This window comes from Chionomys nivalis, chromosome 1 (genome assembly GCF_950005125.1).
Source record: "Chionomys nivalis chromosome 1, mChiNiv1.1, whole genome shotgun sequence".
In the NCBI taxonomy this organism is placed as follows: Eukaryota; Metazoa; Chordata; class Mammalia; order Rodentia; family Cricetidae; genus Chionomys; species Chionomys nivalis.
Genome location: NC_080086.1, coordinates 169,878,874 through 169,901,953, shown reverse-complemented (window position 1 = coordinate 169,901,953; position 23,080 = coordinate 169,878,874). Strand labels below are relative to the sequence as shown.

At 39.7% G+C, this 23,080-nt stretch overlaps 1 protein-coding gene across 1 annotated transcript in view; it reads left to right on the top strand.

The window, feature by feature from the left end:
- Positions 1 to 23,080, top strand: part of Exoc4 (exocyst complex component 4) — a 756,055-nt gene that overhangs the window by 6,883 nt on the left and 726,092 nt on the right. Inside the window, exons 2-3 of the mRNA XM_057763023.1 lie at positions 9,552 to 9,741; positions 22,340 to 22,534. Of these exons, the coding sequence (XP_057619006.1) occupies positions 9,552 to 9,741; positions 22,340 to 22,534 (385 nt within the window). The remainder of the gene's footprint in view (positions 1 to 9,551; positions 9,742 to 22,339; positions 22,535 to 23,080) is intronic.

Below are 23,080 nucleotides of genomic sequence, written 5' to 3'. Positions count from 1 at the left end.
ATCCCAGGTTCCATGTTTCAAAGTGTGGGACATTTAAAATACATGGTGGGTGCATCAGAGGGAGAGGCAGTTAGAACCAGAGGAGGGAGCCTTTTCTATAGGCACAAGATGCTATTTGATGAAGTTCTTAGCTTTTTGGTTGATGGACATTATTGGTCTGCTAAATCAGTAGATTTCCAAAGGTTGGCTTTTTTTTTTTTTTTTTTTTTTTTTTAGCTACAGGATGTTAGTTCTTACACAGACGAGGGAAGGAATGCCTGTTGCAGGGGCTAAAGCTAGCCCAAGACAGCAGGGGCTAAAGCTAGCCCGAGACAAGGCATTCAGCCTCTGGAAGCACAGCATTCCAGTCGCTGTATCACTGCATTTTTCAGTCTTTGTAGACACCATTTCTTTCCAGGGATTATTGTTTACATCATTCTATATCCAAATCACCCTGGAAAGCTTGATAGGAAAGTTTCATCTCAGGCACTGCCTCACCCATATGACAGGAATCTGCATTTTTATAACTGTACAGATGATCCGAAAACATGATAAAGTTTGAGTATCTCCTCAACATACTTTACTGAGGGAATAAGATACAAGAAGCAAATTCAAAATGTTATCTTTTTTAAAAGTTGAGATAATGATAAAGCTATGCTTTTCTTCTTTTTATCGAATATGCCTTTTGAAAAAGAGTATTACTCAGCGTGGAGGGATGACTCAGCAGTTACGAGTACATACTGCTCTTGCAGATGACCACAGTTTGGTTCCCAGTACCCATATTTGGCAGCTCAGACTGCCTGTAACTTTAGCACCACAGGTATCAGATGCCTCTGGTTTGCATAGGCTCTGCATTCACATATGTAAACACACATATACACACATACAATTAAAAAGAAAATGCATCTCAAAGTTTAAAAAGGCATTGCTGTTGAGATGATTACTTGTCTGATAAGATATATGCCAATACAAATCATGCCTAGGATTTTGCTAATATAGTTGGAGAACAGGGTTGGAACCAGTTTGGGAATAGGTGAGGCCGGATTGGTAAATTTCAGTAAATCACCGAATTGCTGTATGACATAGCCTTAGGTTAATGGTTCTCAACTTGTGGGTCTTAACCCCTTTGGGGATTAATCGACGTTTTTCACAGGGGTCACATATCAAGTATACTACATATCAGATAGTTGTATACATTATGATTGATAACAATAGAAAAATTATAGTTATAAAGTAGCATTGTAAATGAGGAATTGTATTAAAGAGTCACAGTATTAGGAAGATTGAGAACCACTACTTTAGATCTTGTCATTTCTCTATGTCACCTGTATTCTAAAGCCCCATGGATGCTTGCATTTAAGAAGTCTACCCCCTAATTTCCAGTATGTATTTGGTTGCATAATGCCTGTCAGAATCTTGTAAAACACCACTGTAAGGAGCTCCGCAGGCAGTGAGGATCTCTGTGGACAATGCTTTCTGAGGGATTCTGGACTTTATAAGAAATTGGGAAAGAGATGGAGTTTTAAGTTGACTTTGTCAGTGTTAGCTTAGTTTTATGAGTGAATTGGGTGATTTTACTTAATTTTAGATAATGGCCTTCTTTGTTGTATAAGCAATTTATAGTTTTTGGTCTCCAGTACTGTTCTGCATAACTGAGTTAATTGCACTATTGAAGCACTGTGTGCACATTGTGTTGGGTGTAGTAATTGGCTCTCAGTGCTGTCTGAAGCCAGACAGTAGTTTTCAACTGACTTTAAAGCAGACATTGTTTACTGTCACTTGAAGCTATACAAGTCTCTCTGTACAGTTAAGGGATGCTCTTATGCATGAGAAAACTTTTTCAGAGGGACTTGTCATTGTGAATTGCTATCAGGCTAGGATTATCCTGTATTTCATAGGCTCTAATAAGCCATAATTAACAATCAATGCATCACAATGTATAATTGAATAGAATAAAATCCGATTTGAAAGAGAGGTGCCGATTTCTGCTTTGAGTAAAGTGTATCTGTGTGATTATGTAGTGATACACATCTCTAGCATCTCTTTAATGTGTGATCCTTTATTCAGTCTCAGATTCACGATGAGGGCCTCTTAATTTGATAACTCCCTGGAAGCAGTTACAAATGACTCACCATCTACAAAGTGTAGCAGTGTGTCCTGCTTTGTATAATCAGCTTGGAACTCTGACTGAGCTGTGTAGTGTTTGTTTCCTTCAGTCTCTTTCTCTTCCTCATGGGTTTGGGTTTCTCTCTACTCCTGCCTAGAGCTGTTGTCTGTAGTTTGCCTGCTGGCTGTAGGTATATTTTGTCAGCCATGTATGAGATGGGAAAGAAAATGTGTCTCTAGTACTTTGAAACAAGTGCTGGGTAGAACTGATAATGTAACGGAGCAGTGTGGGAAGAAAACACAACCCTGGAAGGCTCGTATCGGCTCTAGACATTTGTAGGACCACTAACAGAAAGGGATATTTTCTTCTGAAAAGACCAGTTATGAAGCATTCAGTTTTCAATTTGTGGAGTAAGACTTGGAAACTAGTCCTCCTTCAAGTTCAGTTCTTGTCTTGTGCTCTGGTGTTGGAGAGAAGGCATCCCTGGTGGTGGGGTTGAGGTTCTTTTTATTTTTTGTTTTTTTTCGAGACAAGGTTTCTCTGTAGCTTTGAGCCTGTCCTAGAACTAGCTCTTGTAGACCAGGTTCTTAATGGAAGGAAGCACAGGGACATTGCAGCATCTGGCTGATGTCCTAGGCCTATATGAAGTACTTCTCAGAAAGGGGGTAACCAAGAACACTTGATTCCTATTGTAGATGGTGCTCTGTCGTTTCTTGATCAGTGATTTTCGGATTCATGAAGCTGTACTTGTAATTAATTTTTCTTAGTTGCTTGAAGGGATTACCATTAATTGTTTTCTTTCTATATCTGTATCTGTATCTATATCCATCCACCTCTGATTTATTTAATATGTATACAGTGTTCTGTCTGCATGTTTGCCTGCACGCCAAAAAAGGGCATCAGGTCCATTAGAGATGGTTGTGAGTCATTGTGTGGTTGCTGGAAATTGAACTCAGGGCCTCTGGAAGAGCAGCCAATGCTCTTAACCTCTGAGCCATCTCTCCAGCCCCATTAATTGTTTTCTTAGTCTTTATTATTTGTAGAAGAGAGGCCAGTGTAGGCTAACAAAGAATGCCCTTAGTAGACAGGTAAGCCCCTTGTCAGCTTTCAGAAAACATGGCTCAGTTCTAGCTCATTCTGAAGGAGTCACCGAAATTTAGGTGTCTTAGCCTGTGGCTGTATTGCAGTTAATTCTACATGTACATTTGTCAAGAATATGTGTTGCTTATGCTAATTGATAACATTTGCCTTGTGAATTTAACCAACCAAGTTGAGCCTGATGGTGTACATTCAGTCTGTGTACTTGGGCAGCTAGAGCAGGACATTAGGAATTCTGTGTCACCTGAGCTACATAGAGAGACCCAGTCTCAAACCAAAGCAAACCAAACCGAAGCAAAATCACCACACCTCCCCCACCCCCTATGCAGCTCCAAATCACCAAACACGAGATAAACTAACAGCAAACAGAGAGTGAATGAGAATTAACCAACTGAAATAACATTTGCCTGTTAGTTTTGAGGCGGTGAGTGTAGCCTTCTGTTTAAGCAGCTCTCAAAAAACACCTATGGTTGGGCGACATAAGCAATAGAAATGTGCCCTCTCACTCCTTGGGTGCCGAGTCCAAGGTCAGAGCCTCTCTTCTTGTCATAAGGGTGGTCACCTCCTTGCTCTGTCCCCGTGGAGGCCTTCCCTCTGATTGTGTGGACAGGATTCCCTCCTGTCTCTTGCTTTTCTCATAAGAACAGCACTTCTAGATGAAGCTCTCCTGATCTTGCTGAACCTCCTCTGTTTGCCTAGTCCGAGTAGAGAACTGAGATGCCATTATAAAAAGAAAAAAAAAGTTTGTTGGGGTGCACAGTTCAGTTTATAACTGAGCTAGGTCTCTTTACCACCTTGTTAAAATACCGTAAGCTTCCAGAGTGTGAGCCTGTCATCGGCAAACAGGTACCCTGGAGGCTCATGCAGGAGTGATCGCTGTTGCATTCACGCACAGACTGTCACGCTGTCTTGTGATAGTTACCAGTCTTTTGTCAATACTGATTGTGTGCTCTTCGCTCTCCAGAGAACTGCGAGGTGGTGGTTTTAACTGGAAAGATTTGCTAAGGTGTTCTGATTTACCTAGTTCTAGAACTTCTCTAAATTCTGTCTTTGATAAGAATGAAAAAAAAAATCTATCATTGGACTATATCCATTGTTTTTCAAAATAGGGAGGCCTGGCTGGGTGGTGGTGGTGCATACCTTTAATACCAGCCCTGGGGTGTGTGTGTGGGGAGAGGGGGCAGAGGGAGGCAAATCTCTTGTGAGTTCAAGGCCAGCGTAGTCTACAGTGCTAGTTCCAGGACAGCTAGGACTGTTGCACAGAGAAACCTTGTCTCTCCCTGCTCCCTGAATTATATATATCTATCTATTATGTATGGAAGCCTGAATTTAGTTTTTTATTGTGATACTGAAAAGATGTTGATGTAAAATTTGTTACCTTGTTTTTAGAAAATTTTTGAGGACATTTTTCACTATGTTGTAAAATGCATTCCTTGTTGTTTTAAATGAAAAATTGACTTTCCTAAAGGAATCTTTTAGAAAGTGAGAATTAGAACTTTTTGCCTTGGCTGCTTGGAAGCTCAGATGTGATTAGAAATTCATTTACTATGAACTCTGTGGCCATGTGACCTGTTTATATTTTACATTTATATAATGATAGTCTGTATATTTTATTATATTCTTAGATATTTGTTTTTTTGAAAGAGATGAGATATAATTAAAATGAAACCAGTGTAAATGTGGTTACTTGCTATTACCACTAAAACACTGGCTGATAAGTTACCACCACCCCTGAGTAGTGGCTCCAGTGAGCACCCAGAGAAAAGCCCACAGATGTGTGTCCAGTCTGCCTCTAACCTCCTCTCCTGGCACTGCTGCACTAGCAGTCAGTACCCACAATGATCTCCTGCCAGAGTTTGAACAGTTTGAATTCGTTCTCCTGCCTGGCCCATGCATCTTCTAGAACAGCTTCCCCACAGAGGGTATTTTTTACAGAGATGTGATTCACATCCCTCCTTTTTGTACCCTTGCTGGAAGAGGCCATTTTTGAACCCAGGACCCTGCACATGCTGGGCAAGTGCTGTCCCACCAGCTCCTTCTGCAAACCCCGAATGCCTCTATGTGACATACCTGCTGAGTGTCCTAAGAAGGGTTTGCTGTATTCCTGGCAGCAGTCTGGGTTTGGTTGTTTTCTTCTTATATTCTTTTCCTCTGTTTTTGATCAAAAGTTCTAGCTTCGGTGAGTGAGAACAGGATTGCTACGTGGAAGGGATTGCTGACCATGAGTGCTTATTTTTCTTTTACAACATTTGATTGGCCAACTGAAAGACTGAAACTACTATTTCAAAGAAAAGAAAGGAAATGAATGAATTCTACTTTCAGTCTCCATATCTTTATCCCATGTTTTAATGTTTGTCTGTGGGACTCATTGGGAGCTGGTGGCTTGTGAATCCCCTGGCACCATCTACCATCCTTGTTCCTGCTAGAAAGATTTGGTGGACCTTTAGCCTGTTAGGTGAACACATGCCTTCCTGGAGATTAATTAGTCGTGGATAGAGATGTAATTCATCATGTAAAATACCAGAGCTGTCTTAGAAATTCTTAGTGCTTTAGTAATGTCTCCGTGTCCAGTTTCACTGCAATCTAGTTTATCCCTTTGTGTTCCAGTGTGAACTCTGCAGCAGTTTGTAAATCATAATTAAGATTTACATGAAGTAGGGGCAAAATCTAAAATCTAAAGAGTGGTTGTGTAATTTGAATGCTTCTTGGAGTGTCAATTTTACATTTTTGTCCTTTGCTTCTGCCTATTTATTTCTGTTTTTTTTTTTTTTTTTTTTTTTTTTACCTTTTTGTCATGTCCAGCAGCATTTCTTAAAAAGAAAAGAACTGGGTGGTGGTGACACACGCCTTTAATCCCAGCACTTAGGGGACATAGGCAGGCGGATCTCTGCATTCATGGCCAGCCTGCTCTACAGAGCGAGTTAGCCAGAGAAATCTTGTCCTGAAAAAAACCAAACCAAAACAACCAGTGGTGGCTCATGCCTTTAATCCTAGCACCCAGGTGGCAGAGACAAGCAGATCCCTGTGAGTTCTAGGGCACTCTGTGGAGAATGAGTTCCAGGATAACCAGAGATGCACAGGAAAACCCTGTTTTGAACCCTCTCTCCTCCTTGCCCCTTCTCCTCCTGCCCCCTTCAAAGAGAAACCTGTAGGGCCTCATGTTCCTCTTTTCATCTTTTTCTTACATTAAAGGTGTGTGTCATCACTACCCAGTGCGCTCTCTCTCTCTCTCTCTCTCTCTCTCTCTCTCTCTCTCTCTCTTCTAGGTGAGTTTTTACATGATTAGGGTGAAATTCTCAGTTTGTTATGGAGACAGGAAAAATAGCAACTCATTATGTGCTTATTGTGTGACCACTGCATTGCTTCTGTTTGTACCTCAGGCTTCACATTTATCTTCTTCCCCATGTGCTGGACACAGGGCAATGGCTGATGCGTACATTTCTGGGCTTAGTATTGACATTTCACATATGAAATATGTCTCATCAGCACCGACTGTCCACCAAATCGTAGATCATTTTTTCACTAAAACTGCACTGTAGTACCAGGTGTGGTGGTGCTTGTATTTTAACACCTGGGAGGCAGAGGCAGGAAGATCATACAAGCCTTGAAGGCTACAGTGATTGGGTCAGTTTGAGCTGCATAGCAAGGCACTGCATTAGAAAATGAAAATAAAAAACACCCTCAAAACAAAGATAAAAACTGCTCCAAACCAAAACCTGAGAAAAATGTTTAGAATAATTTGCCTATTTGGTGATATATAATACCTCTTTCTGTTTGGAAGTAGGCTTCAAAGCCCCACGCCTTTTCACATTGACACAGCGGCATATGCAGACTTCCACACTATGAAACTGGATAGGTAGTAGGCGTGTTGGAATAAGGAGCTCAACCTAGGTAGTTAGAGTTCAGAGACAGATTTTAATTACTGTGCAGTTGTTTAAAACCTACTCTATAAACAGACCGACTTGGGTTTTCAATCCTTCTAGGATCTCATATTCTTCTTGTGTGAGGGGGCAAATTAATCTCTTCAAAGCTCAGCTGCTTCTAGTGTGGAAAGGGGGCCAGAAGATAATGACAGGCTCCTCTCCAGCAGGAGTGGGCATGTGTTCGATACAGTGCCGAGTAAAGCTGCTTTCTGGCATGTGTTAGCCTCTTTAAATTTTAGAGGTCTTTATTATTTTCATTATCTTACTGCCTTTTTCTTCACTAATTAAAAAATTTACTGTTACAGTTTTTATTCTTAGAGTTTTAGAATATGTGTTTGACTAAAGACAAACTGTCATTCATCCCAGGTTCCATCAAAATGAAGAGGATGAACTCTTAGTGTGAGTCAAACTTGGCACAGGATATTTCTTATATAAATATTTCCTCTGGAAATGAAAATAGGAGAAAAGATCCCCTGTGGACTCAATTTACTCCTAATCTTCGTTTTAGTAACCCTTTCTCTTTCCTAAGTAACCCCTAATGATCCAGTAATGCATTACAGTGACAGATCATGTCGGAGAAGGTGTCCTCCCTGGGCCTGACATTTTCCTTAATGGTAATTCTGACTAGTTAAGGTAAACAGTGAGAGATGTTTGGCATGTTTCCGTCCACAAGTGGCAGTGTGTGTGTGAGGGGAGGAAAACGTGGAAAGCATTGTGAAAATGGCAGGCTCACGCTGTGTAGCGCTGTGGAAGGGACTGAGTAAAATATCCAGAAACTCTTACCAATGGGACAGTTGATAAACTGGAGGTATTTCTTGATTGTTCTTCAGATTAACATCCTGGAAGCTTTCAGATTTAAAGAGCACAGTTATATATCATAAAAACAACAGAGAGACATGCTAAGATACTCGGAACCAGATAGCGAAGGTGATTTTATGGCTCTCCCTTTAAGACTAAGTTGATTTACTTTAGTAGTTAAATACTTGTGTGCTCTCTACCTGAAAACAGCCTTGGAAATTGTCTGTCTTATGATCACGAGTTTAAAGATGAGGAAATAGGGTCTGGCTTGGCACTGCCCTTCATAGCTCCCAGTACTGTTTCATTTCATGCAACACTTGATCTCTTGGCATCCCTAACACATTTACAGAATTCATTTTGGAAGGTACATTGAAGTCACAGACAGGCCTCCTGAATTCCCCTCTAAATTGAAAAAGAAGTTTTATATATTGTGTGGCTCATGAATTAAGACCCCTTGCTCTGAGTGACAGTTTGGAGAAGACCTTGTACAGTATTTTGCTCAAAAGTGTCTGGAAGTGGGTATGTGATTGATTTGCTGACAGACCATCTCTGAAAGCAGTTCTAATGATGGACTTATAATTGATTGCATCCATCATTGAGAACCTAAAAGTACCCCCTCCCTAAATTAAAAAAGATAAATGAAATAAACTAGGCTGAATGTATAAGCTGACAAATCTGAGGGAATTTAATGAAACTCTAAATTACCACAGGGAGCAGATAAGAGAAAAAGGTTTCTTTATTATAATACTAAATTAAAAAAAATTATCCAAGAAAGATAATGGAGGAAACAAAGATCTGTGGCCCATGTATCAAACTGAGTTATTGAAAGATTTTTAATAACCGAACCTATCTCATTGTCTGGTTATTGTTGATTCCTATCAATCTTGTTGGTGCTGTTGGAAGAATAGTGAATGCAGGCACTGTCTTGTAGTGCCGCTTAGGTTACTGCTGTTGTAACAGATTTTAGAATTAACATGACTTTATCCCTAGGCTGCTGGGGCTTCTGTTACAATTTTAGGCCATTCACATGAACTCTTTAGAAGGTGGTTCCTTAGTGAGACAAATTTTATCCCTTAGTACACTTCAGCCACATGTGAAAGAAGGTATTCTAGAGTGATTAAACAATGATATTTATTATCTCCCCTAACAAGAAGTCTTGAGGAGAGGGCTCCTTCATGAGGCCCATGACACAGCTGCAGTAACATTTACCTTGCTTTTTGCTTCCACAGATGACAAGAGTGTCTGAGAATCTCAGTTCTATGGACTGGAGAAGGGACCTTTCTTTAGATGTTCTGTAGGTTTTATTAGTCAAAATTGTAAGAAGAATGAACCTGTTAGGAATTATCATGATTCTTACAAATCAAGACCTACCCAGCTTCCTTCCATATCCACGCCCACCTGCTGTCTGATTAAAATAATTTCAGGGGTCAAGAGAATAGATGAAGAATGGACTCTGGCTAGGGATCCTGTGCATGTACTTAGGTGGGTGTTGGAATGAACTTTGAAGGTCATTTTATATTTTCCGGTAACTCTCATCATTTCCTTGTTTGTGGTATGAATGTACTAGTTAGTGTATTGACTGGATACTGTTCTTCAGATTGTTGCTTTGAAGTTTGACACAGCTCTATAATTTCTGTTTTCATCAGGACTCTATCCACCAGCGATGATGTTGAAGACAGAGAAAATGAGAAAGGTCGCCTTGAAGAAGCCTATGAGAAGTGCGACCGTGACCTGGATGAATTGATCGTTCAACACTACACAGAATTGACAACAGCCATTCGCACTTACCAGAGCATCACAGAGCGCATCACTAACTCGCGGAATAAAATCAAGCAGGTGAACCTCCTTTCTTCCTGTCTGGCAGTGGTCACCTTCCCTTACAGGCGTAGTTTAGAACAGTGCCATAGTAGTGTCTAATGGTCCTTGACCATAAAGACTGTTTCTGGAAGTTTGAAAGCTATTGTTTTCTGGGTACCTTGCCTTTAGTGCCTAAAGGACAAAGTGAGTTTCTAAGAAATGCTTTTATATTTGGCCAAAGGGCTGATCTGTTTTTTAAAAAAAAATAAGAAGCCGGGCGATGGTGGCGCACGCCTTTAATCCCAGCACTTGGGAGGCAGAGGCAGGCGGATCTCTGTGAGTTCGAGACCAGCCTGGTCTACAGAGCTAGTTCCAGGACAGGCTCCAAAGCCACAGAGAAACCCTGTCTCGAAAAACCAAAAAAAAAAAAAAGAAAAGAAAAGAAAGAAAGAAAAAAAAAAACGGCTACATATCATCACATCATTTTTTGTAGCTCTTATCTATGTATTTTTATTTTTTTAGTGTGTGTGTGGTATGCATGCATGCACATATGTGTATATGCATGATTGCTTCTGTTATCTCAACAGATTTAAAATGTAAACTCGGGGCTCCCTGACTCTAAAGACTTTACTAGCATTTTTTATTTTCCCTCAGTATTTTTCAAGTAGTACCTTTCACTTTTAAAAAATAAATATGAGACATTGCAGAACCCTAACATGTCAGATTCTGAGAGGGCTAGAGATCTCTGCTATGTAATGTTGGGGTGAGGCATGCAGAGCAACATGCTTGATCTCCTTTTTGTCAACTGCCTCTCAAGCTTCTCTGGTCAATTATACCCTTTGCTGACTGTGGTTTGGGCTTTGCTTCTGGGCTGTGAGATGTAGAGGACTCCCTAGCTTCTTCTTGCCCAGGAATAGCTGTGCTGATGGCATTGTTACACTCTTTCTTGTCCTCCAGACCTTTTTTTTTTTTTTTTTTTGGTTTTTCAAGACAGGGTTTCTCTGTGGTTTTGGAGCCTGTCCTGGAACTAGCTCTGTAGACCAGGCTGGTCTCGAACTCACAGAGATCCACCTGCCTCTGCCTCCCGAGTGCTGGGATTAAAGGCGTGCGCCACCATGCCTGGCCCCTCCAGACCTTTTATTATGATTTTATAAGCAGTGTATATATTAGAATTTGCAGACACTATGGTTGTAGTTTCAGCCTCTAATCTTAGAGTCCAGCTCTGGAACCAGTAAGCTTTTAGTCTTTTCTGAGGCGATCTCTTTGCATTTTAAAAATAACCTTAACAATTTTGAAAGGAATACCATAACTCTTAGTCTTTAGATGTGGTAGTTTCCTCCTGTGGATTTATCTGTGAAACTGGATGACACTATAGATGAGTTGCTCTTATGTAAAACAAACTCTAGTCCATTTTGACACAGTAAAATAAGCCCAAGAGAGGCCAGGAAATGAATGTCTAGCACTGCTGACCTGACTTTCCTTTGGTAATCACAGGAAGGGTGAGGGGGCCTCTGGTTAGTTTGGCTGACTGGAAGGACTTTGTCCTAATCTCCAGGGAGGAGTCAGCAGTCATTACTCTGTTCCTGACACTCAGCATCATTGCTGCAACAGAATGTGTCTGCTTGGTCTTGGTGCTGAAAACAAGGGCCTCATCTTGAGGGTCTTACGTTTGTTCTAGAAGCGACACTATTCGATTTACCATTCTTAATTTCAGTATACTAAAGTCAGAGTGAAAGAAATAAAACAAAAGAAGCCTTTGTTATACCAGTTTGCCAGGAAAGTAAATGTCACCTGATTCAGTGTTAGGAATTAGTGCCAGTATTTGGACAAGAAGTGCAAGATGAAAGCTGTGCAAAAAATACCTTAATAATTGATTAATAAGCCAAGAAAAATGCTGGAAAATGGAAGTAAATCTGTATTCTATATTTTGATAATTTTGTACCATAAGCGGCTATTTCTTTTTAATGACCAAAGAAGCAGTAATGTTGCCCCACTCATCTTTCCATGCCATTTTCCCCCTGCACTTCAGGTTATATATCAAGTGTAGGAATGTACTTGCCTCAGGTGAAACTGGATGAGTCTGCTCTCATCAGGCTGCGTTATTTTAGAGACACACAGGAAGTTGAGAATACTCAGCTCTTATGTGAACTTTCCTTTCTGTTCTCTAGCAAAGGAATATAAAGACGATTGAGTCCATTAATATTTCTCTTGAGTGCCAGCCATTCTCTTGGTTCTGCTTCAGGTGCTGGTGGATATAAAAGTGGAAGACACCAATCCCTGTCCTCATGGAGCTTACATGAGGATAGGGTACAACAAAAGCAACAGATAGATTATTCCAGCTTTTGTTTAGTCTCTTATCTTGAGTGTCTGCCTTGTGCAGAGATTGTTGTTCTAGGCTCTGGAGTGTAGAAGTGAAATATTTCTGTCTAGAGAGTTTAAGTTTTAGTTTACATTCTCGTCAGAATAAATGGACCACATGGTAATGAAAGAAAAGAAAAAAGCAAACAAGGACATGATTAGGGATTTGCTCTTTTAACAAGGTTAGTCAGGGAGAGCTAGTGTCTGAAGAGGATGAGGAGAGAGTCTGTAAGGAGACTTTGAAGAAGGAGGGAGAGCAGGTGCCATGATCCTGAGACAGTAAAGGACCGGTAAGGTGACAGCACAGTGAGGAGTCAGGAAAGTAACATGAGACAAATGAAAGAACTGGTGTGTGAGGTGTGGCAGCGGGAACTTGGCGTCATAGGGACGGCAGGTCATCAGAAGAACTCCAATTTTAATGAATGCACTGATGTACACTTGGCTCATGTGTCTGATGATTTTGCAATGTGCACTACGCTTAATTTTAGCCTTTTGGAAGTGGTCAGGTTTTAAACATAGGAACAACATAATGTGACTAACATTTAAAGACATACTGTACCTGATGATGTAGGAATATATTTTAAGGGGGAACAAGTCAGATAAAAATGTGTTCTTTTTTTTAAAATTGCTTTTATTGAGCTATTTATTTTTCTCCACTCCCCTCTTTTCCTCCCTACTCCCCTTCTACCCTCTCCCATGATCCCCACAGTCCCAATTTACTCAGGAGATCTTGTCTTTTTCGACTTTCTGTGTAGATTAGATCCATGTATGTTTCTCTTAGGGTCCTCATTGTTGTCTAGGTTCTCTGGGATTGTGAATTGTAGGCTGGTTTTTAATTTATATCTAAAAGCCACTTATGAGTGAGTACATATGATATTTGTCTTTTTGGGTCTGGGTTCCCTCACTCAATATGATGTTTTCTAGATCAACCATTTGCTCGCAAATTTCAAGATGTCATTGTTTTTTTCTTCCTCTGTGTTTTACTCCATTGTGTAAATGTACCACATTTTCTATATCTATTCTTTAGTCAAGGGGCATTTAGGTTGCTTTTAAGGTTCTGATTATGACAAATATTGCTGCTATGAACATAGTCTAGCATATGTCCTTGTGTTATAATTGAGCATTTTTTTGGGTATATACCCAAAGGTGGTATTGCTGGGTATTGAGGAAAGTTGTTGCCTAATTTTCTGAGAAATCGCCATGCAGACATCCAAAGGGGCTGTATCAGCTTGCATTCCCACCAGCAATGCAGGAGTGTTCCCTTTACCCCACATCATCTTGAGAATAAGTTGTCATCAGTGCTTTTGATCTTGGCCATTCTTACAGGTGTAAGATGGAATCTCAGTGTTGTTTTGATTTGCATTTCTCTGTTGACTAAGGATGGTGAGCATTTCCTTAAGTGTCTTTTAGCTGTTTTAGACTCATCTGTTGAGAGCTCTCTGTTTAGGTCTATACTCCATTTTTTTTATTGGTGTCCAGTTTATTTGGTGTCCAATTTCATGAGTTCTTTGTCTGTTTGGAGATCAGCCCTCTGTCTGATATGGGGTTGATGAAGATATTTTCCCATTCTGAAGGCTGTTGTTTTGTCTTGTTTACCAAGTCGTTTGCTTTACAGAAGTTTCTCAGTTTTAGGAGGTTTCATTTATTAATTGTTTTTCTCAGTGTCTGTGCTATTGGATTATATTTAGGAAGTGGTCTTCTGTGCCTATGAGTTTAAGTATATTTCCCACTTTCTCTTCTATGAGGTTCAGTGGTTTCAGTGCAGATTTCTTCAAAAATATTAAGTAGTCTGTCTGATGTCTATCATAGGAGGGTAGGAAGAGGAGAACATAACATACACTTAGCTTTCTTGTATAAGGACACACATTTTACTTGTTATTGGATGTTTTCTTGGTATTAGAACCGATACTAAAAATCTGCTTTTCTTTACTATAACTAGAAATAACTATGAATAATTATTCAAGGGATATTGTTAGGGGCCCCATTATTTAGGAATGAAACATTTATTACTTAACATTTACCCAAAATGACTTTTGACTTTTATATGAGAGTATACCTTGAAAGGTAGTATTAGGATGAAGAATAGCCTTAATTAATACGAAGAACGTCATAGGAGAACAGTGTGGTGTTTATAAGATGTTATTTACAGCCTAAATGTTAGTGAAAATTCTTAATGCTTGTATGAAAGAGGAAAGAAAGCCTCAAGGTTCTAGGAATGGGCATGCTAAACAATCGCCAGTAACAAGCGCTGTAATTTAAATGCAGTAGTCTTAAGTAGTTGTAGGGACCACGAGGTAGTCTTTCCTTAAAGTTCAAGGGTTTCTTGATCTGTGTCTGCATCTAGCAACTAAAAAGGAATAAATTGCCCTTGGAATGAATTGTGGGGAGGTTTTCTGATAATTTAAGCCTGAGAATGGAAGTTAAAACAGACTAAAGGGGAATCACGGAAAATGAAAATGTGAGGGTAGTTTAAACATGACTGTCATTTCTCAAGTTTGTTCTTTCTGTGAACTTTTTATAAACTCTATGGGACAGACTCGGGCGCTTCTCACAGGCACAGGCATATGCAGACACTTAGATGTAGATTTACTTCCACTGCCACAAAAGGGAAAGAACAGTCTTTTGTGTTTGTAAACTAAGTGATATTGATTTTTAGTGACCATTTTCTGCTCAAGAAAGAACTTCTCAGGTTCTTTCTGGCCTGCAGGTGTCCTAAGATGCTTGCACATGTGCAGTGCTTTATTATGGGGAGTAGCACGCGCAGAGGAATTTTCCTTCCTTATTTCTCTTGATTTGAGTTCAGTACTTTTTTTCTGCTTTTGTGTCTTGAAGATTGTGGCCTTCCTGTGTTTCCCCGGGCAGCTATCTATCAGCTTAAGTGTGTCTCTGCTATTTCTCTTACAAAAGCTGAGGCAGGTTTGTATTTCTTAAAGTGTGAGTTAGTTTTCCTCATTCCTTTGTTTGTTCCAAGGTTGGGTTACAAAAATTACTTCTTCTCTGCCACCTGTATCATCTCACATTTCTGTTTTCAATAGCCTCTTGAGCCCTGCTTTTATTTTCTTCTGGTCTCTAATTAGAGTGACTTACAGTTCTGTATATTGAGCCTGAAGTTCTTGATGCTGCTGAACACATGATTTGGAGCAAATGTCAAGTTACTGTAATGCTGAGGAGACAAAACATGATGCCATGATTTTAACAACTTGGCTTTCCATGGATTTGTTTATGAATGAAGCAGGGTAATATAAATTTTCAATAGTAATTATCTCTATAAGTTAAATGTAACAGGATGACAATACTGTTATCATATTTATAAAAATAGAATATGGATTTGAGAAATAAATGTTTATGTGAGTTTGATACTTTCTTGATAGTCTATGTTTTACATCCCCAATTAAAAGGAACTTGTTTACATTTATTAGTTGACAAATAAAAATTTTGTACATTTATGGATGTACCATGGTATTTTGGAATATGAACACATTGTGGAATGGTGAAATCAAGTTAATATGTGCATCACCTTACCTAGATACCCTTTCTATAAAACTAAGTAAAGCTACTTGCAGTAGCCCTTAGCGATTTTAAGGTATAAAACACATTACTATTAACTTCAGTTAGCATGTTGTACAATAGATCTCTTGGATTTAATCACTTTATCTTATTAAGAATTTGTACCCTGTGGCTAATATCTCTTCAGTCTCTTCCTCTGATATCTGTCATTTTCTCTTCTTCTGAGTTTGACTTTTAAAATTGTCATATGTAAGTGGATTCATGAGGTATTTTCTTTATATGCTTGGCTTCTTTCTCTCAGCATGATGTCTTTCAGCTTCATCCATGTAGTTGCAAATGTCAGGATTTCCTTCCTTTTAGAAGATGTCATTCATTTTTTAAAAGAATGGATGTTGTGCATTTGTGCATTATTATCTTTATTCATTTGTCTGTTGGGCACTTATATTGGTTCTGTGTCTAGGTTTTTGTGAGTAACACTGTATGAACATGGTAGTGCAGATGTCTCTTTGACATACTGATTTTATTTCCTTTAGATGTACAGATGTTCCTTGATTTATGGTTGGATTATATCTAAGTACTCCTCTCATAATTGAAAATGCCACCAACTAAAAAGTACACTTAGCCGGGCGGTGGTGGCGCACGCCTTTAATCCCAGCACTCGGGAGGCAGAGGCAGGCGGATCTCTGTGAGTTCGAGACCAGCCTGGTCTACAAGAGCTAGTTCCAGGACAGGCTCCAAAACCACAGAGAAACCCTGTCTCGAAAAACCAAAAAAAAAAAAAAAAAGTACACTTAATATATCTTGTTCATTATCTTCCCAGCTTGGCTGTAGTGCACTGTGAAGCGTCCTTTGTATTGTGTGGCTCTCTGGGGGCTGTAGCTTGTTATAGAGTATCATACACCATAATGCTAACCTGGAAAATGATCACAATTTAAGGGACTGCTCCTATTGAATAGGTTCCCCTTTTTTATCATTGTGAAGTTGACATCATGAGTTGGAAGCTATCTGAATGGCCTGAAGTGGGATTCTTGGTTCATACTGTTGTTTTATTTATTATTTGAATCAGGAACCTCCATATTCTTTTCTTCTTTTCCTCTCCCTCTCTCCCTCCGCCCTTCCTCCATCTGTCCCCCCTTCCCTCCATACCTTCCTTCCTTTCGTACTGTCATCATCATCATTATTATTTTTGTTTGAGACAGCCAGCCTGTCTATGTAGCTGTGCTAGAGCTCATAATGTAGATCACAGTGGCCTCAGACTCACAGAGAAACAGAGATCTGCCTGCCTCTGCCTCCCGAATGCTAGGATTAAAGGTTTGTCCCTTATCCTGGATTTATATTATTTCCTTTAAAGGTTTATTCCTCATCTTCATTGAAATTTAATTTTCAAGCAGTAATATACATGCATTTTGATATTATATGTCAATGAATTTACTGTTTATATATTTGAATTTGTTACTATTATATCAGAACATTCACCCCTGCTATGTAGCCCAGGCTAACTTTGAACTTGGCTATTGTTGTTCGACTAGCCTCAAACTTAGGCCCCTTCCACTTCAGCTTTCCTAATATTTTGTTTATACAGTGTGCACTGCCATGTGTGGCCTTCTGCTTCTTATAGTTAGTTCTCATCCACATATTGCTGTGTACAATTGCTGATAGAAAATCTGTCACTAGTTTAGGCTTGCCTGCTGGGGAACTCATACACATGTCCTTATGACAACTGGCTTCTTTTCTTATCACACAGTTTTGATATTCTCCATGTTTTTCTTTTTTGTGGCTGACTGACTCCATTTCCCAGTTTTCATGATTTTCTAATCTAAAGTAAGAGACACAGGATAGTTTGGTGGTATGGTGTATTGAAAGAAAATGGCCTCCAAAGCGAGGCATTTTTAGGAAGTGTGGGCTTGTAGGAAGAAGTGTGTCACTGTGGTGGAGGGCTTTGAGGTCTCCTTTACTCAAGCTATACCTTGTGAGACTGTTCACTTCTGTTGCCTGCTTGATCAAGATGTAGCTCCTCCTCCACTCTCAGCTCCTTCTCCAGCACCATGTCTGCCTACATGCCACCATGACCTACCGTGATGATAATGGATTGAAATTGTAAGCCACCCAATTAAATTTTTTCTTTATAAGAGTTCCCGTGGTCATAGGATGTATCTCCACAGCAATAGAAACCATAACTAAGACAGGTAATAAAATTTCTTGTACTTTCTTATGTCTTTTACCATGCTAGTTCAGTTTAGGGAATAAATCTTGGTGGTGTTCATTTTATGTACGACCCAATTATGTTTTCCTGCCATTCTACCTTATTTTCACTTTAGTTTCTATGTAGTGAGTAAAAGTGGGGAAGTGGTCCAATTGTATGTGCATATGCTAGTATGAAATTCCATAATGGCCTTTTCCTACCATATAGGAATTTGCTAAGCTTGACTGACACTTTGTGAGTTTATCCCCCACCTTTGATCAAGAGCCTCGGTGGGTGTTCTGACCAAATATATATTTTACCTTCTGTCATGGGAAAGACTAGACTTGTAGAATTAAGGTCATAGGAGAATATCAGAAATCAAATTCGAACAGATTTTTAAAATGTAATAAGATTAATAACAACTACTTAGATCAAGAATACAAGGGAATTTATGAGTGACCTTGAGAGATATTTGAGTCAAAACCAGAAATAATGATTAAAACAAGGCTTCTCTCACCTTATCCTTGGCAGGTCCCAAGTCCAGCCATGTAAGGCCAGAACTTGCCAAGAGTTCTCCTCTTTGAACATTTGCATGTCTGCTAGTGTGTTCATACTGTTCTTGACTTTTCTGTTTCAGAAACTGTATATTGACTTCTGCCACATATGAAGGTCGATTTAGTCCTTCCCTCTCCTGACCACATTTTCCTCCTTCCTCTTCTCTAAAAACAATAGATATTCCTGTTTTGGTTAAGCTATCTGGGCCTCTTTATTGTAATTATGTAAGTATTCACATCTAAGCCACCGCATGGTTATGTTTTCTTCTGTGTAGTTTGTTGCTGCCATTGTTCCCCCTAGGGTGATGAGGGTGACTTTGTAGCCTTCTTCTGTGGAGGAAATCCCCTTTGCCGTTTCATCTGGGCTCTTGGATTGATGGAGCAGCATCTCTCAGGAGGTTGCTGATTCTGTCCATGCAATGTTTATTTTGTGAATGCTTGCATGTCTGAAAATGTCATTATGCTTTCTTCATATTCAATTGATAACTTTCTGGGAAATAATTCTCTCTCAGAATTCTGAGATAGTGTCCCTTTGTCTAATCCACCAACTTCTGTCTAGTCCTGATGCTTTCTTTCAAAATCTTTTGGGTTTTCATTTCATATCCCGCCACTTCTTGCTGTCATTTTCTACTGTCTGTCTATTGCTCTATCCCTCTCATTTCCCCCTTACCTTTCCTGTGTCACTCCTTTCTCCCTCTTCCTCTAAGAAGGGTCTCCAAGGCTAGACTGCCATCTACTTCTTGTCCGCTTGACACAGTCTCTTCCCATTTTGTCTTCATCACTTCATGTGGTTTCTCAGTTTGAGAAACAATACCCTTTGCACTAGGAATTTTTATTTGTTTAAATTTTATTAATACTTTTCTTTGTTATATTATAAAAATAATTTTTATTTCCTTTAGGCTTCTTTGGTAACTATTGAACACCAGTTCAATCTTCTAACTTTTTTTTTTTTTTTTGGCTTTTCAAGACAAGGTTTCTCTGTGGTTTTGGAGCCTGTCCTGGAACTAGCTCTTGTAGACCAGGCTGGTCTCGAACTCACAGAGATCCGCCTGCCTCTGCCTCCCGAGTCTTACTCGTGTGCACACACCCACACACTTGGAGTATCATAACGTTTTTATTCATTATCAATTTTATATCATTTTTAAAATTTCTAAGAGTTTTCATTTTCTAAATTGTCATGTTCTGTTTTGCTTCTTTGATGTAATAGCTTTTCTTATTTTTTACTAAGTATGTTAATTGTAGTTAAAAAAACTATTTTCTGTATAGTTTCTTTTTATTAGTCCCTTCCTTTTATTCTGATACTTGTCAATCCTTTTGTTTTTTAATATTTAATTAAACTACAATTTTTATTCCTCCTTCTCCTTCCTACCCCTCCCATGTGTAATATTCCCCTTCTGAAATCACAGCCAGACTCCTTTTTTTTTTAGCCATTGTTGTTATATATGCATATAAATATATCAATGTATCAGTACAACCTGCTGAATATGTTCAGTTGTTGCCTTATGTATATGGCCAAAGGGCTTGTCTTGCCAGGATTTTCTTTGGTTGCCTGATGATCCTTGGCTGCCATTTGTATGCAAGGGAGTTAATTGGAAGCTTAAAGCAAATTGAGGGCCTGGACTCCCAGTTTCTTCAGTGAAAAGTCAGGTGCCTTTAAACTTGAACCAGATCACTTTTGAGAGGGAATGCCCTTACTTTCTCTGGTTGGTGCTAGAGGGAAGCTGTCATTGTTATTAGTGTTGAATCATTGACCTTGCTAAGGGCCCAGAGGCCCTAAGGATCTTGCTAATAGGCTTCCCTTAGACTACATCCTCTTGTTTTTCTTTGGTACTTCTCACCCTGCCTTCAGCCATACCTACCATTCCTTGACCCATATCCTTTCCAATTGCCCAGCATTGACAATTGCTGACAGAAGTACCCACCTGCCCATGTGGCTTGATGGGATGCTGATCCTTAAGATATTCCTGTGGGGAGTCTGAATTGCTTAGGCTTTCCATGTTCTGCTGCTGCCCTTCAGCGTAGCCAACACACTCCAGAGACACCCAGGCTTCCATGGTCTGCTAGCTTCCACCATCCACCATCCACCTTCTGGCTAGCTTCTGGAACTGTATTGTGATTTTCCTTTTACTCTTCCCTCCTCTGTTCTTTTTTTCTCGATGTCATTTTTATAAAGAATCTCTTTGCTTTTACCATGGTAGAATTGCAAGAAGCAATGGTGAGAACAAGTACCATTTCTGTTAGATTTTATCTATCCCTGCCATGGAGTCATACCACCATGCTTCTCAAAGGACATCACAAATTCCTCTTATCCGTGACTACCTTCTTTACATGAGAGTAATACAGAAAACTGACTTAGGCGTTATAAAATTATAAAATCAGATTAGTTGTTTTTTCAAGAGACCTTCTGGCCTTAGCAATCTATTTTCACTTTTTCTATGCTTTTTAGACAAATACTGAATTTCATTTTGCAGTAATCAAAAGCTCAGTGTCAATAGTATGTTCATTCTCAAAATATTCTCATTGAAGAGGAATCTGGCTTTTCAGGAGAAATAGATATGCAGACTCTAGGGTGATACACAAGCCTCACACTGTTGGCAGTTTGGATTATATAGGTGTACATGGCTGTCAGAATGTACCAAGTCTACACTGGAGTTGAAATCACCTTCGGGGAAATAGAGACAAAACTAAACAAATGTTGAGCTCCAAATAGAAGCATATGCTAGGACTGTCAACGGTATTTGAAAGCAGTTATATAATTTATTGAATGAATTTAAAAATCCCCTCTTAGAAACCCAAGTATGAGCCGGGCGGTGGTGGCGCACGCCTTTAATCCCAGCACTTGGGAGGCAGAGGCAGGCGGATCTCTGTGAGTTCGAGACCAGCCTGGTCTACAAGAGCTAGTTCCAGGACAGGCTCCAAAACCACAGAGAAACCCTGTCTCAAAAAACCAAAAAAAAAAAAAAAAAAAAGAAACCCAAGTATGGCAACATATGCTTCAGTCCTAGTACTTGGGGGCAGGAGGCAGTAGACTCACCATGTCAAGACCAGTGGGTTTGAGCCAGCCTGAACTACATGAGACCTTATTTTTTTTAAAATTCCTTTTCCGTGTATTAAACATTGAAATTTTTATTGGGTAGAAAATGGAAACTTACTTTTATGATGTGATTGTGATTATTATCTGTATCCCAATTCCTTTTATCCCCTAACTTCTCTACATTTAATCACATTTTACATGTGCAGCAGTGAGAATGTACAGTTTATACAGAATGCTGGATATTGTCTATTTAATATCAAATTTACTGATACTTAAAGTGGGAGGCAAAAAAAAATATGTCATAGCCGGGCGGTGGTGGCGCACGCCTTTGATCACAGCACTTGGGAGGCAGAGGCAGGCGGATCTCTGTGAGTTCGAGACCAGCCTGGTCTACAAGAGCTAGTTCCAGGACAGGCTCCAAAGCCACAGAGAAACCCTGTCTCGAAAAACCAAAAAAAAAAAAAAAAAATGTCATGTGTATTTGAGATTATTTCTGCATGTGTTTACTCCTTTTTCAATGTTGGGCCTAATTTTATTGTGGTCATTTGGGAAGAGCACATTGGTCATAAACATTGGCTGGAGTTCTAGAACTATAAGCATGGGCTGTGTGGCCTTCAGCTGCAAGGGGATTTGGGGAAGGAATACTAGAACTGGACTCTCATGCTGATCATTCCTCTGTTTAGGTGAATCTGCATTTGTATGGTGCTTCATATTTTCAGAGTGCCTAATATCCATTGTAATTATTTCTAGATTCACTCAAAGGTATATTAGAAGTAGTTTTCTCATTTCATAGGAGAAAAAATAGAAACACGGAGAGGTAGTGATGCATCCAAGTGACCAGAATCAGGATTAGAATTTAGAAAGGGGACAAACCAAGGGGAATAAGTGGGAGGGAATTAGGAACTGTTACACATACAGGACCAGTGGGGAATACTAACCAGATTGGTGGTTTAGGCTGACAAGATTTTGAATTGACTCAAGATCAAATATGTTTTATTGTAGGTAAAAGAGAATCTACTTTCCTGCAAGATGCTGTTGCACTGCAAACGGGATGAACTTCGTAAACTATGGATTGAAGGAATTGAACATAAGCATGTCCTGAACCTGCTGGATGAAATTGAGAACATAAAGCAAGTGCCTCAAAAACTGGAACAGTGCATGGCCAGCAAGCACTACCTTAGTGCCACTGACATGCTGGTAAGATCAGCCTGTGCAAAGGCTCTCATGCGAAGATACCAAGTTCTCTTGTCTCTGCATATAGTATGGTACAAACAGGATTGTCAAGCCCTTGCTGGGGAGCCCTAGCAATTAAGAAAGTGCCTCATACATAAACACAGGCCAACCTGACCTAGGCCATTCTCCAACTGAGGTTCTCTCTTACAGGGTCACTCCATGTCTGTGTCAAGTTGACACCAGTGTAGAAGAGAACAATGAGACATGCAGAGAGAAAACAGAGGTGGCTTTCCAAGTGTGTGTCTGTCCTTTTTAACAGACCATTTACATGAGTCCAGTTTTTTGACCCTAATGCTGCCCAAAGAGCCATGTGTTAAGGGCATGGTCCTTAGTCTGCCCGCAGCACTATTGAGAGATAGTGGAACCTTGAAAGTTAGGCCATTGGAGGCATAACTTTAAAGGACTTCAGTCACTTTCTGACTCTCTTTTTGCTTCCTGGTCACAATGAATGAGTGATTTCCTCTGCCACATGCTCCCAAGATGGTGAAATACCTTGTCCAAATAACCATG